General features: G+C 47.2%; 1 protein-coding gene across 5 annotated transcripts in view; it reads left to right on the top strand.

Moving 5' to 3' along the window:
* The window catches only part of CRACDL (CRACD like), a 148,171-nt gene extending 143,368 nt beyond the window's left edge, over positions 1-4,803 (top strand). For 4 of the 5 annotated variants that reach the window (XM_038004184.2, XM_038004186.2, XM_038004182.2 and 1 more), the window contains 3 exons: positions 1,060-1,229; positions 2,349-2,493; positions 3,974-4,803. In XM_038004184.2, the coding sequence (XP_037860112.2) occupies positions 1,060-1,229; positions 2,349-2,493; positions 3,974-4,116 (458 nt within the window). In that variant the 3' untranslated portion in view covers positions 4,117-4,803. The remainder of the gene's footprint in view (positions 1-1,059; positions 1,230-2,348; positions 2,494-3,973) is intronic. The other variant, XM_038004183.2, reaches the window with a different exon arrangement.
* Positions 4,804-13,788: the final 8,985 nt, after the last annotated feature.

Raw genomic sequence — 13,788 nt, 5'->3', positions numbered from 1 at the left:
TGAGCCTTGATCGCACCACTGTACTTCAGCCTGGGTGTCAAAGTGAGACCCTGTCTCAAAAAAAAAAAAAAAAGAAAAGCCACTTATTTAATCCACAGATTTCCTTTTTCTATTGATGAAGGTAATAAATTCTTATTGTAGAAAATATGAAACTACAGAAGAGTTGAAATGTAAGAGGAGGGGAATGATCCACAGTTTCACCACCCAAAGATAAGCACAGTTAATACGGAAGGAGAGTCAACAAAACATATGGTGTCTTTTTTAGTTTTATTTCTATTTTTGAGACAAAGTCTCACTCTTGTCCAGGCTGGAGTGCAGTGTCATGATCTTGGCTCACTGCAGCCTCCACCTCCCAAGTTCAAGCGATTGTCCTGCCACAGTCTCCCAAGTAGGTGGGACTACAGGCACCCGCCACCACGCCCGGCTGATTTTTGTATTTTTAGTAGAGATGGGGTTGTTGACCAAGTTGGTCTGGAACTCCTGACCTCAGGTGATCCACCCGCCTTGGCCTCCCAGCGTGTTGGGATTACAAGTATGAGCCACCGCACCTGGCCAACATATGGTTTCAAAGGCACTATTTCTTTTCTCTCTAGAACATTAAGGAAAGCAACTGTGACCAGTCTTTGGTGTCACTCTCTCCCCAAAGGGAAGGTCATGCTCACAGTTGTTAGAAGACAAGAGGTTAATAGTGCGTCTACAACATTTGAGCAGGAATCGGGTAGTATGTCCACCATGACAGGATTATATTAAAGAAATTGTATCTATTTGTGTACTTATTTTTATCTCCTTCCAGAAAGGATTCCTCAGAGGAAGTTGGCTTAAGTACACGCAGACCCTATAGAAGCAGTTGCATTTAATTTTTTGTGACTCAGACTAGAGGAGCATCATCTCTCTGATGCATCTTTAATAAGAAAACAAAGTCCCTAAAGAGAGTAATGCTCTCCCAGACCCCCTGCAACCCCGAACCAAAGCAGTAGTGTTCTCTGTGCGGGAGACACAAAGGGTGAAACCGAAGAGGGAACAGGACTGTTTCTATAATCTTGTGCCTTTACCCAACAGAAAAGAGTCTGCCGCCTGCAGCAACAGGGCCTGGAGCTGATGGGCAGCCTGTGCCGCCCTGGATCACCGTCACTCGGCAGAAACGGCGAGGGGCCTTGGACCAGCCGGCCAACCCGGAAGACAAACCTGGGACACGGACCCTGAAGTCTGAACCAGGAAAGCAAGCCAAGGTGCCCGAGAAAGCCCCGTTGCTTAGAGCAGATGCTTTCCATTCTGTGGGTGCAGGAGGGAGCAGCCAGCTGGGGCTGGGGTGAGGACCCCGTAAGGACCACACATCCCGCATGGGCGTCACAGGGACCATCACCTGTGATGCTTGTGGATGTGTGGTCGAGGGCCAATGAAGCAAAATAAATGACTTGCCAAATCCTAACCTCCATGGCGGAGCATTCCGCCTGCCTTTGCACATGCTGAGCTGTTGGGATACAGAGAAGCACGTGAGTCACTGCGGCGGTGCAGACAGCTCTCTCCTCCCTGCCTCCTTGGCAACGCAGCAGCTCAGCATCTAGAAAAATGGAAGGAGGTTAAAATAACTTCTGAGTTAGACACACAGCAATGATGTCAACAGCTCCATCCCAGCTCATCATGCTGTGAGGAGTGAGCCCTGCTCTTTGCTGCTCTACCGGCCACATGCTGGAGCTCCTCATTCCTCACCTGGGGCCGCAGGGCTGGAACCTGTGGTTTCATTTTGCACTCTGAACTGAAGGCAGCTTTCACCAGCCCAACCAAACAACTCTGCCTAGAATCAGGCCGAGACTCGCAATGTTTGTATCCCCCAATAGCACCATGATAAATCTGGGTGTTTCAGCCATGTGGGGAAGAGAGCCTGAGCCTGCAGTAGGACCTGCTTCCCCTCGTTTTAACTAGAACCTCCACTATACCCAGACTCGAAGACCCTCATGCAGGCGTGGGGCATTTAGAAAACAAGTAGTAACCGGTTTGGGACATCTGTAACTATACCAACTGTCATAAAAATCACAGATCGATTCTAAACAAATCATCTTCACTGCCAAATGGGATCCCTGCCATCTGCCATCTGGCCCTGAAGCCAGGTGTGGGGACAGGAAGGAAGCCGTGATGCACGCGTGTGCCAGGATAAGGCCGCATGCTGGTCTGAGCATCAGCGTCTGACCCCTCGGAGTTAGTGGAGCTGACACTAGGGTGCCCTCCCAAGAAAATGCCAGCAGTGCAGGCATCTTGGAAGGGCAGCCTCGCAGCTCCTTCACTTTGGGTGTGTTTGCCCCTGTCTGAATCACTGGTGACTTGGCAGCGTGTGTCTTGTGTCCCAACAGGAGCCTGTGAAGCAAGCTGACTTTGTCCGCAGCAAGTCTTTCCTGATAACCCCTGTGAAGCCCGCTGTGGACCGGAAGCAGGGGGCAAAGCTCAACCTCAAGGAGGGGCTGCAAAGAGGAATCTCTTTGTCCCATCAGAACTTGGGTATGAAATCTGCAAACATGACCACATACTTTGAAATCATTTTCCTGGGTTGTTCCTGCAGTTCGGGTTTTGGTTTGGTTTGGTTTTTGTGAATTACTTGCCACCTTGAGTTTTCTACTCAGCTCTTACAGAGATATAATGTACGTGTCATAAAACTCATCCATTTTAAGTGTACAGTTCATTAAGTATAAGGTTGACCCTTGAACACACAAGTTTGAACTGTACAGGTCTACTTAAATGCTGACTGTTTTCCAGCCAAACCCAGATGGAAAATTACCTGTATCCTCAGGATGTGAAACCTGAGAAAACAGAGGGCCATCTTTTTGCATATGCGGGTTCCACGGGGCTGACTGCAGAACTTGAGTATTCATAGATTTTGGTGTATGCAGGTGGGAGAGGTCCTAGAACCAATCCCCGGCATACACCAGGGGATGACTGTATATTGACAGTGAGCAGGTATGTATTTACAGAGTCGCACAGCTATGATGACAATCTAATTTTACAATATTTCCCTCACACTAAAGAGAAACCTCATGCCCATTTACAGTCACGTCCCACTCCCACTCCTAGCTCTAGGCAACCACTAATCTACTCTGTCTCTATGGATTAGCCTTTTTCGGACATTTCTAATGAATGGAATCCTAACGTATGTGCCCTTTTTTATCTGCATCTTTCACTGAACATAGCATCTTCAAGATATGCCTTTGTTGTTGCATGTATCGATATTTAAAAATTTTTAGGCCAGACGCCTTGGCTTACACCTATAATCCCAGCACTTTGGGAGGCCGAGTCGGGCGGATCACCTGAGGTCAGGAGTTCAAGACCAGCCTGACCAACATGCAAAACCCCATCTCTACTAAAAATAAAAAAATTAGACAGGCATGGTGGTACATGTCTGTAATCCCAGCTACTTGGGAAACTGAGGCTGGAGAATCGCTTGAACCCGGGAGGCAGAGATTGCAGTGAACCGAGATTGCACCACTACACTCCAGCCTGGGCAACACAGCAAGACTTCTGTCTCAAAAAATACATATATACACACACATACATACATATATATACACAGATATACATATATATACACAAAAATGCATATATATGGAAATTTTTATATTTTTTAAATTGTGGTAAAGGCACATAACAGAATTTACCATCTTAGCCATTTTTAAGTGAACAGTTCAGTAGTGTTAAGTAGAGGGACACTGTTGTGCAGCCCATCTGTAGAGCTCCTGCCATTTTATTTCCAAAGTCTCTCTCACCTCATTGCATTGCCAGAATTGTTTGAACTTGTTCGTAAGTCTTTTTATCACATAAATGACATATTCTAGGCCCAAATCTTCCTTGCATGTTCACATATTATTGAATTTTCTGTTCGAGAACACAGTTAAGACCTCGATGTCTATTTCAAGAAACGCAAGAGGCTTAAGGGAAAATCCGAAGTCGCTGCTCATGTTTCTGTTTGTTTTGTCTCCCTTCCAAGCAGCTCAGTCTGCAGTGATGATGGAGAAGGAATTGCATCAGCTGAAGAGAGCCAGTTATGCCAGTACAGATCAGCCATCCTGGATGGAACTTGCCAGAAAGAAATCTCAAGCTTGGAGTGACATGCCCCAGATTATAAAATAGGTGGGCAGTGTGCTGATAAAGCATGTCCACTACCCTGACAAGCCACTTAGTTAAAAAACTGCCAGTATATTGTGGCAAACAGACCGTGAAACTTAAAGATTGATTTTATCATCAAGTTATGACGAACTTGGGGAAGAGGAAGGAACCAGGCAAAACAAAGAGGATCAACACACAGCCATACTCCTGGGCCAGAGGGCCCAGAAACAAGAACAACGCTGAAAAATTCCGGGAACCAGTTCCTGTGCCCAAAGGTACGAGTGTGTCTTTTAGAATTCCCTTGATGAAGAAGCCTCAGACAAGAAAGAAAACAGAAATGAAGTTGGACGCATAAGTAGGACACCCAGCAAAGGCCAGAAGAGAAGCCCTTCTAGGAGAAGGGACATCTGTGCTTCCAGCTGAGATCAGCCCATGTCTCTGGTCGCTGTCTTGCCTGTGGATCCTGTCTTCTCTCATGTTTACTACGAGGCATGACATTCATGGCAAAACAGAGATGCCGTTTCCAAGAGCAGCTATAAAACAATCTGTTTTCCTAAAGACAGCCACTCTGAGAAGGAGATGAAGGAACATGGCAGGGTTCATCAATTCATAGACTGTTTCCAAAAATAATTTTTAAACTTTTCCACTAGGCATCTGTGTCTTTAACCACTGCACAATGCATTGCCTGTTTAATAAAAGGTTTCAAACATGCCTCTGTTCTAAGTGTAAATGTTATTTCTCCTCAGATTTAGAGAACATCCTCCAGCGCTGAGTTTGCTTCATACATGCCTCATTTAAAATTCTGAATTGGGTTAATTGTGGAGTTTGAGTTTTTGAGGTTTCTTTTTTTTCCCCCAGTGAGAATTTTGGAAGACAGACAGTAATGTAGGGTTTTAACTCTTTTCATCTATTTAGTACAACATTCTGAATATATAAAAATTCCTTAGAAGTTATCATTCTTGAGCATCTAATCAATGGAACCTGCATATTTCTGTTGAAAGCTGGGTTGCCAGTGCATCAGCCAGTCTGACCCCTGAATGTGGAATGTGGAAAAACCAGGCAGAAGGAAAACATTTGAAATCTCAGAATTGTCTTGGTTATAGAATGCCTCTTTACTGTTTAAAATAGTTCCAGTTTGTTCCTTTGAACAAGGTAGTCTCCATGGGAATACGTATAGCTGGGGGCATTTAGCCATCAGAATCAGTACAACTTCATGATATACTATAATTTGATTTTATATACCCTAGGGCCTTGCTACTTTCATTGTATTTTCCATCTTCATGAATATTATTTTTCTAGCTGTTAGTACTACACAAGTTGATTGAGCCTACCTTTATTGAGAAAGTCCTGGGTCAGTTTTTTTTTCCCAACCAAATTGATTTACTGATTGCATTCTCTTAGAGAACGTCAATACTGAATTCCATGGTGAATATGCTCTAACACAAGAACTCCATCCATCTAGCCTTGCTCCCAAAGCCAAGGCGTCTGTGAATTGTTTTAACTGGCAAAAATCATGTTGGCTATTATTAACCCCAAACCATCATTTCTCCTTAGCAGGTGATTTCAGATGAACCATTTTGAGGCAGCAGATTTCACTGCAAGATCAAAAGTATTTGGTTTGGTTTTGTTCAAGCAGATGCTGATATTCTGTGTGGATTTGAGGACTTGGTTTAATTCTCTCTGACACCTGGTGAGTTAGAAGGGTGCCATTTTTAGGACACTGGGAGAATTCACTAGGTTGTGGCCCTGCAGTTGCCACTTTCAGCGTGGAGGTGGTGACCCTTCTGTCATAACCAGCTGAGACGTTGGCCGAAATTTGGCGATGTCGGGAAGTCCAGAGTGGCAGCAGAGATGATAAAAGCCTGCAAGGAATTACCAGCCCTAGTTTTCCTAAGAAGAAAGACGGGGGAGCAATTCCTGAACCAGCCGCTGCTCTGTATTTCATATGTAATTTAGAATCCTCTGCACAGTCCTTTGAGGGTAAGTACTTATGTCCACTTTGCAGGTGAGGAAACTGAGGCACATTGAGGTGAAGATCCTATAGCAGGTATGAACCTGGAAAGTGACTCCAAGGCCCATGCTTTTAAACACTACCCTCGAGTAACATCCGCATTTTTATGTTTTATTTATTTTATTTTATTGACAGAGTCTTGCTCTGCCCCCAGGCTGGAGTGCGGTGGCGCAATCTCAGCTCACTGCAGCCTTCAGCTCTTGGGCTCAAGCAGTCCTCCCACCTCAGCCTTCCAAGTAGCTGAGACAACAGATGTGATGTGCACCACACCTGGCTAATCTTCTGTGTTTTTTTTTTAGAGACGGGGTCTCACTATGTTACCTAGACTGGTCTTGAACTCCTGGGCTCAAGCGATCCTCCTGCCTCAGCCTCCCGGAGTGTGGGATTACAGGTATGAGCCACTCCACCCAGCCAATATCCCCATTTTTGAAAAGCATTGGCGCAGCAAATCACTTGAGGTTAAGAGTTTGAGACCAGCCCCGCCAACATGGTGAAACCCCATCTCTACTAAAAATTAAAAAAAATTAGCTGGCATGGTGGTGCATGCCTGTAATCCCAGCTACTCAGGAGGCTGAGGCAGGAGAATTGCTTGAACTCGGGAGGTGGAGGTTGCAGTGAGCCAAGGTCGCACCACTGCACTCCAGCCTGGGTGACAGAGCGAGACTCCATCTCAGAAAAAAATTTTTAAATAAAAAGCACTGGTGCAGTGGTGAATCTGTGGCCTCAAAGACAACCCAGACATGAGAACACTGAACTTGACCTTGGGGGCTTCTATGTCCTATAGGGACACCTCTTCTTTTAATTCCTTAGACAGAGTGGAAAAGGGGAGGGCAGGCGTTTGTAATTTTTAATCGTGAGCACCTGCCTTAACTATGTGGTATTTTCATTCATTCCTTCACCTCATTCAGGTGACGCTTTAGTGCCTGCATTCTGTGAGGGCCTAGGGACAACTGATGAACAAACAATTAACAGGCTAACCTTGTGCCACACCTGTCTTATTTGGGTATGGTGGGGGGACAATAAATAAATAGAAAACATACCAAAAAACCCCAAGTAAAAATAGCAGTAAGTTCAATGACGAGCCTAAAACAGAAGGTCTTGGTCATGCCGGAAGGACTACGTGAGACTGGGTAGTTAGTGAAAGGTTTACTGGAGGTGATCTAATTATAAAAATGGTCATGGTGGCCTGGTCTAAGGTAATGCTGGAGGTGGAGAGAAGCAGATGGATTCAAACCACAATTTAAAGGTAGTGTCAGGCCAGGTGCGGTGGCTCATGCCTGTAATCCCAACACTTTGAGAGGCTGAGGAGGGTGGATCACCTGAGGTCAGGAGTTTGAGACCAGCCTGGCCAACATGGTAAAACCCTGTCTCTACTAAAAATACAAAAAAAAAAGAAAAAAAGAAAAGATTAGCCTGTTGTGGTGGTGCACATCTATAATCCCAGCTACTAGGAAGGCTGAGGCAGGAGAATCACTTAAACCTGGGAGGTAGAGGTTATAGTGAACTGAGATCGCCCCACTGCACTCCAGCCTGGGCAACAGAATGAGACTCCCTCTCAAACATAAAGTTAGCATCAAATCCAGCATGCAGTTGGGTTTGACATGGTTGGTGTGAGAAGGAAAGGGTGGAGGTAGAGATGACACCTAGATTTTTGGTTGGAGCTTCTGGGTGAATCGTGGTAACACGGAAATGGATGTGGAGGGTGAGATTCACAGAAAGGAGTTCAATTTGGACATCTTAAATCTGAGATTCCCGTTAGACATCTCAGTGGAAATATCAAGTTGTACAATTGCAGGTCATCAGCATTTGGACAGGATGGGAATTCAGGGGTCTAGACAAGGGAGAGCAGGGTGGCAGGACTGATCCTAGGACACTCCTGCACTAGGGATCTAGAGTTGTCGAAAGGGTCTGTGAAGGAAAAGGGAAAGCAAAAGCGAGGCAAGAAAAAGTGTTGGAAAGAAGAGGGAAGAATCAGCTCTGTAAGAGGATCCCGCTGAGAGGGGGCTCCGCTGAGAGTGGGATCTGCTGAGAGTGAGATCAGCTGAGAGTGGGACCTGCTGAGTGGGACACACTGAGATTTGGACCCACTAAGAGTGGGGTCCACTGAGAGTGGGACCCGCTGAGAGTGGGATTTGCTGAGAGTGGAATCTGCTGAGAGTGAGATCAGCTGAGAGTGGGACCTACTGAGTGGGACTCACTGAGATTCGGGCCCACTAAGAGTGGGGTCCACTGAGAGTTGGATCTGCTGAGAGTGGGACCCGCTGAGAGTGGAGTCTGCTGAGAGTGGAGTCTGCTGAGAGTGGAGTCTGCTGAGAGTGGAATCTGCTGAGAGTGGGACCCGCTGAGAGTGGAACCTGCTGAGTGAGACTCACTGAGATTTGGACCCGCTGAGAGTGGGATCTGCTGAGAGTGGGACCCGCTGAGAGTCGACTCCGCTGAGAGTGGGATCCACTGAGAGTGGGATCCACTGAGAGTGGGATCTGCTGAGAGTGGGATCTGAGAGATCCAACCAGATGAGAACAAGAGCAGCCATTGGCTTGGGAACACAAAAGTCACAGATGACTTGACAAGGGCCCTTCCCGTGGACAAGTGGGGGTGGGGGCATAGGTAGAGTAGGTCAAAGCTGGCCAGCCTGTAGCTACATCAGCTATAACCAACTTCCAAGAAATTTTACTCATACATGAATAGGAGCAGAAGCTGGGGGCAAGAGAAGGTTTTCGTATTCATTTGCTACAAGAGCAGGTTTACGTGTGAATAGGAATAGACTTGTAGGAGAGAAGGGAAAATTGCTGAAGCAGGTCTTTCTGAAGCACGCCTCGCCATCCAGAGATTCAGACAAGAAGCACCCACACTTGCAGGCTGCTTTTGTGGTTCCGGGCAACAGGAGCCCCACGTTTTGATCCAGCTGATAAGGGGGAGCCACTGTAACGATGACATGATCATGTGCTTGCCGTGGCTAAATGTGGACACTGGCCCATTTTCCTTACTGTGGCTTGAGTGTTAGTGCTGAGCTTTGGTATTCAGGCAGAAGGGTGTGTGACGTTATTTGGGTGTACAGCGCTCTGACAGCCCATATATATGATAGATACCCCGGGAGTCTCCTTTCCCCTGAAGAGCAAGGTAAAATGAACTTGGATGCCAGCAGATTCTATGCTTGGGAAATGCAAAGCTTTGCCCCTGGTTCCTGGTCTTCTATTTCTGCCGTCTCCTTTGCACTTGGGACTTGTGCGTTCTTGAAGTTTTGCTGTCTTTCCCCAGAACTTGGCCCCTCCAGCAGTCTGCAGAAGAGCTCCATGCATATCTGCATTCTGTGTCTTGGTCAAACCCATTAAATAATTGGGCCTGGGGTCACAAGGAGGGGACGCATCCTGAGGGACATGGCCCTCCCTAGCTTCCTAGTCCCACAGCTCCACCTCCCTAGCAGGACAAATTTCCCTTGGTTGTCTCAGGCACATCAGGCCTGCCTTGAGCTCTCCCTCGTACACCATGCCAAGCAGCTTAACAGAGAATATCTTCAGAACAAAAGGAGTCATCCCACTGAGGAGAATGTCATGAGTAAAATGTTCTCCACCTCATTCAAGGCTATGCTTTGATGAGTGCTTAAAACCACTAACCACAGGATCTGTGGTTCTTGTGATTCCATCCATCCTGAGTTGCCACCCTTCTCAAAAGAAAAAAAAATCCATCTTATAGGACTGACAATGCAAACAGCCCTGAAGAGAGTCCTCCTCCATACCCCATCCAGGTTTGGATAAGCCTCTCCCTGAGACCGTCACCATTTCTGACTCGGGTGAGGCTGCCCACCTGAGGACAACCCAGGCGTCCTTGTGCACGCTTCGGAGGGGATGCTTGTCTATTTCACAGGCAGAGAGTCATTGCGAAGAAGAAAAAACAGGGAGCAAATAGAGGTACCCCTGACATTTTGCGAAAAATGCAACCAGGGAGGTAGGCTCTAGATTCCTATCACTGTTAAATGGAAAACTGGGGAAGAAAAAAAATTCAAAGACAGCAATTATTATATTAGATTCTAGGGGAAAAAGACAGGAAAATAATTTCTGTAGAGGAGGTTTGAAATGGAAATAGTTTAGGCATTTCAAAGTATGTCCCCATACGCTGTGGCAGTCCTCCGTTTAACGTGTGGAGTTAATTCCCCTTCCCTTGAGTGCGGGAGAGTGCTCACTTCTAACTGCGGACCAGTTAGCAGATGGGAAGATGTGTGCTGTCTGAAGCTAGGACATGAAAGACACCACTACATTTGCGTGCATGTTCTTGGACCATTCGCTCTGAAGGAAGTCAGTCCCTGGATCTCGAGGACACTCAGGCAGCCTGTGGAGATGCCCACACGGCTCCTTCCCATGGCCAGCAAGTTGGTGCTGGTGGCTGAGGCCTCCCGCCAGCCAAGTGGATGAACTGCCTTGGAATGGGCCCCACCAGCCCCTGTCAAGCCTTCAGAGGCCTGCAGTGCAGTTGACACACTGACAGCAGCCTCACGAGAAATCCCAGGTCAGACTGCCCGGCGGGGCTGCTCCCAAATCTTGACCCACTGAAATTGCATGTATTATTAAGTCAGCACGACTGGGGATAATTTGTTACACAACAGCAGGGTTTTCATATTATTTTTCTGGATCTTGAAGTGAAAAATCCCTACTTGTTTTAAAGTTAACATTTTAGCTGGGGTTAAGAATATAAGCGTAAGCACAGTGTGAGAAAATGTTATTTAACACCTCCCGAGTGGCAGGCTGTCTCAGGCTGTGCAGCAGAGATAGCTGGAGGCATACCTCGAACACCTGTGGTCCCCTTGCATGGTATGGAGTGGTTCTGGGAGTGGATGCCCAGTTGGGAACCGCATCGCCAACCTCAGCCCCCTCCTACCCAACACACACATCTGCCTAGGCCTATAATCAAGTCCTGGCTTGTGGAATGTAGGCGGAAGTGATACGCACCCCCCTACACAAATCCTTAACTTCCAGAGAGGGTTCATGTGAGGACAACCAGGATGGCAGGCGAGAAAGTCTCCTGTGGGTGAGACTTCACAGAAGCGAGAGGCTTAGCTCAGAGAGACCCAGGGGAGGGAGGAGAGGTTTTGACAGCAGCTGTTGGAAGGAAGGAGGAAGAGAAAGTGGACTCATTCTGTATAACGCCACAGGGAACAAACCAGGACCATAAATGAATGTTCGAGAGGACAAAGAAATAAAAGTATTAACTATGAGAGCTGTTCAGTGCAGGACAGGATGTCCGCTCAGGAGTGAACTCTCTGGCACGTGAGGGGGCAGGCTGCAGGAGGACCTCACCCCTCCAGGATGCTGTATGGATCCTCACCCTCAGAGGAAGTCTGAACTGAGCAGCCTCCCCAGCCTGGAGCCACTCTGCATCTAGAATGACAACAGGTACCATCTAAGGCAGGGGCATTTTACATAGTGCTCTTCTTACTATTTATTACCAAGAAGTAATCATTCAGAAAGTCCCCCAAGTAGGCTTTTATGTAGAATGTCATTGTCCAGAATGCTTTGACAGCTTTTTATTACCAGAAGGCAGCCCTCTGGGCCCTGTACACATCGGCTTCCCCAGCCCCACCCCTGAGCCCTTCAGTTGGTTCTATTGAACTCCTGTGCGGAGGGAAATATTTATCCCTTGATCAATGGAAAAATCTCTGGTGAACAGGTGTTTTGGGGTCAAATCGCAGAAACAATGCAGGCTGAACACCTGCGTGTTGGGTGACAGCACAGGTGTGGTTGACATTTGCTTTCTATGCACTGTCTAGCTTCCTTCTATGCTTCTCTATTGGGAAATTATCCTTATTCGCATGGAAAGAAAAGAGAGATGTGTGTGATTTCCAGAAGGTGCATAGAAACAGCAGCGGCCAGGCTTGTGGTTAGGGTGTGCCCCAGGAGCCCAGCCTCTCCAGAGAGCACCCTGAAGGTGTGCAGGCAGGCCAGAGGCTTCCAGACCTGCAGGCCTTGTAGCCTGAGTGGCCCTCCCTGCCAAACGCCCAGTGTGACAGCTGCTATTCCACTTGCAGAAAAACTGAAATTCAACACTGAGCTCACGATCCAGAAAGAACAAGTTGCTCCTGAAAGATTTCCCATGGGAATAAGAATTCTGCCGTCAGACTTAGGATAATGCAAAATTGCTGCAGAGACAAAGGAAACTAGAAGCAAATCACTAAGGAGTCCTTTAGACAAAATAAACCCAATCTTTCAAGAGCAGAAGCCTTTATATTTAGATTCTCCATCTCTCCCAAGGAGGGGGCGGAGGGATTGTTTCCATCACCACTTACCCCTGCCGCTCCACTTACCATCTCATCTATAAGGATCAGGTGCTTCCGCCAGTGCGGGCTGCGCAGGCTCCCACGAGGCAGAGCAGAAGGCAGTGGCTGGATGCCCACCATAACGCTGGGTGTAGGGCCGCCCACCAGAGCCTCTACCTCAAATTACCCTGTCCACTCAGAGCACTGTCCACCAGTGGTGCTGAAATGAGGAGTTTACAAAGGATATAGGGCTGGGCACTAAACTCTCAGTGGCCAGGATCAGAGCCGGCTTTCCTGGCACTGGCTAGAGACAGATGTGTCTTGGATCAATGGGGATCCTGAATGTGACTGCAGGGGACCTGGATCCCAGCAGTTGCTGCCCTTACAGGCAACAGTTCTATGTATCCACTGGACACCTCTGCTCTGGCCATCACAGGGTTTCAGAGGTTTCTTCTCTCTATGATCTCTTCCCATGGGATGCCGGGCTTCAGAGTTAAACTATAGGCTCAATTGGGTCCCTCAAAATTCATATGTGGAAGTTTTAAACCTAATGCCTCAGAATTGGCTGTATTTGGAGATAGGGTCTTTAAAGAGGTAATCAAAGTAGAATGAAGTCACTAGTGTGGGCCCTAATCCAGTATGACTGGTGTACCAAGAAGAAAAGGAGATTAGGACACAGACACACACTGAAGGAAGACCAGAAGAAGACAGAGATGGCCATCTACAAGCCAAGGAAAGGACTCAGGAAAAACCAACCCTGCTGACACCTTGATTTTTGACTTTCAGCCTCTAGAATTTTGAAAAAAATAATTTATCTTGTTTAAGCTGCCCAGTCTGGGATACTGTGTTATGGCAGTCCTGATAAACTAACATACAAGTCTAGTGTGGTCTACATTTAGGATTGGGGTTGCCTCCCTAGGTCTGGGCTAGGAGAGGTGACTTCTTGGGCCCCACCAACTCTGAGCCTTTGTGGTCAGCCACAAATAAGGCCAGCTTATTTTTGATACTTGCGACAGACAGCTTTTTATTAAGAAAAAGAGTCAGGGTGTGGTGGCTCATGCCTATAACCCCAGCACTTTGGGAGGCCAAGGCGGGTGGATCACGAGGTCAGGAGTTCCAGTTCAGCCTGGCCAACATGGCGAAAGCTCGTCTCTACCAAAAATACAACAATTAGCCAGCATGGTGGTGCATGCCTATAATCCTAGCTACTCCAGAGGCTGAGGCATGAGAATCTCTTGAACCTGGGAGGTGGAAGTTGCAGTAAGCTGAGATCGTGCCACTGTACTCCAGCCTGGGTGACAGGGCGAGACTGTCTCCAAAAACAAAAAGGAAAGAAAGAGAAAGAATCATCTTCCATTTTTAGTTCTCTTCGCTCTCCCTAGTTTCCGATACCTTCAGTCCCTGTGCCCCTCCCTCCTTCTCAGGACATTTCTTTGAG

Source organism: Chlorocebus sabaeus, chromosome 14 (assembly GCF_047675955.1).
Source record: "Chlorocebus sabaeus isolate Y175 chromosome 14, mChlSab1.0.hap1, whole genome shotgun sequence".
Taxonomy (NCBI): domain Eukaryota; kingdom Metazoa; phylum Chordata; class Mammalia; order Primates; family Cercopithecidae; genus Chlorocebus; species Chlorocebus sabaeus.
The sequence above is the reverse complement of the archived record's forward strand: the minus strand, read 5'-3'. Positions and strand labels throughout refer to the sequence as shown.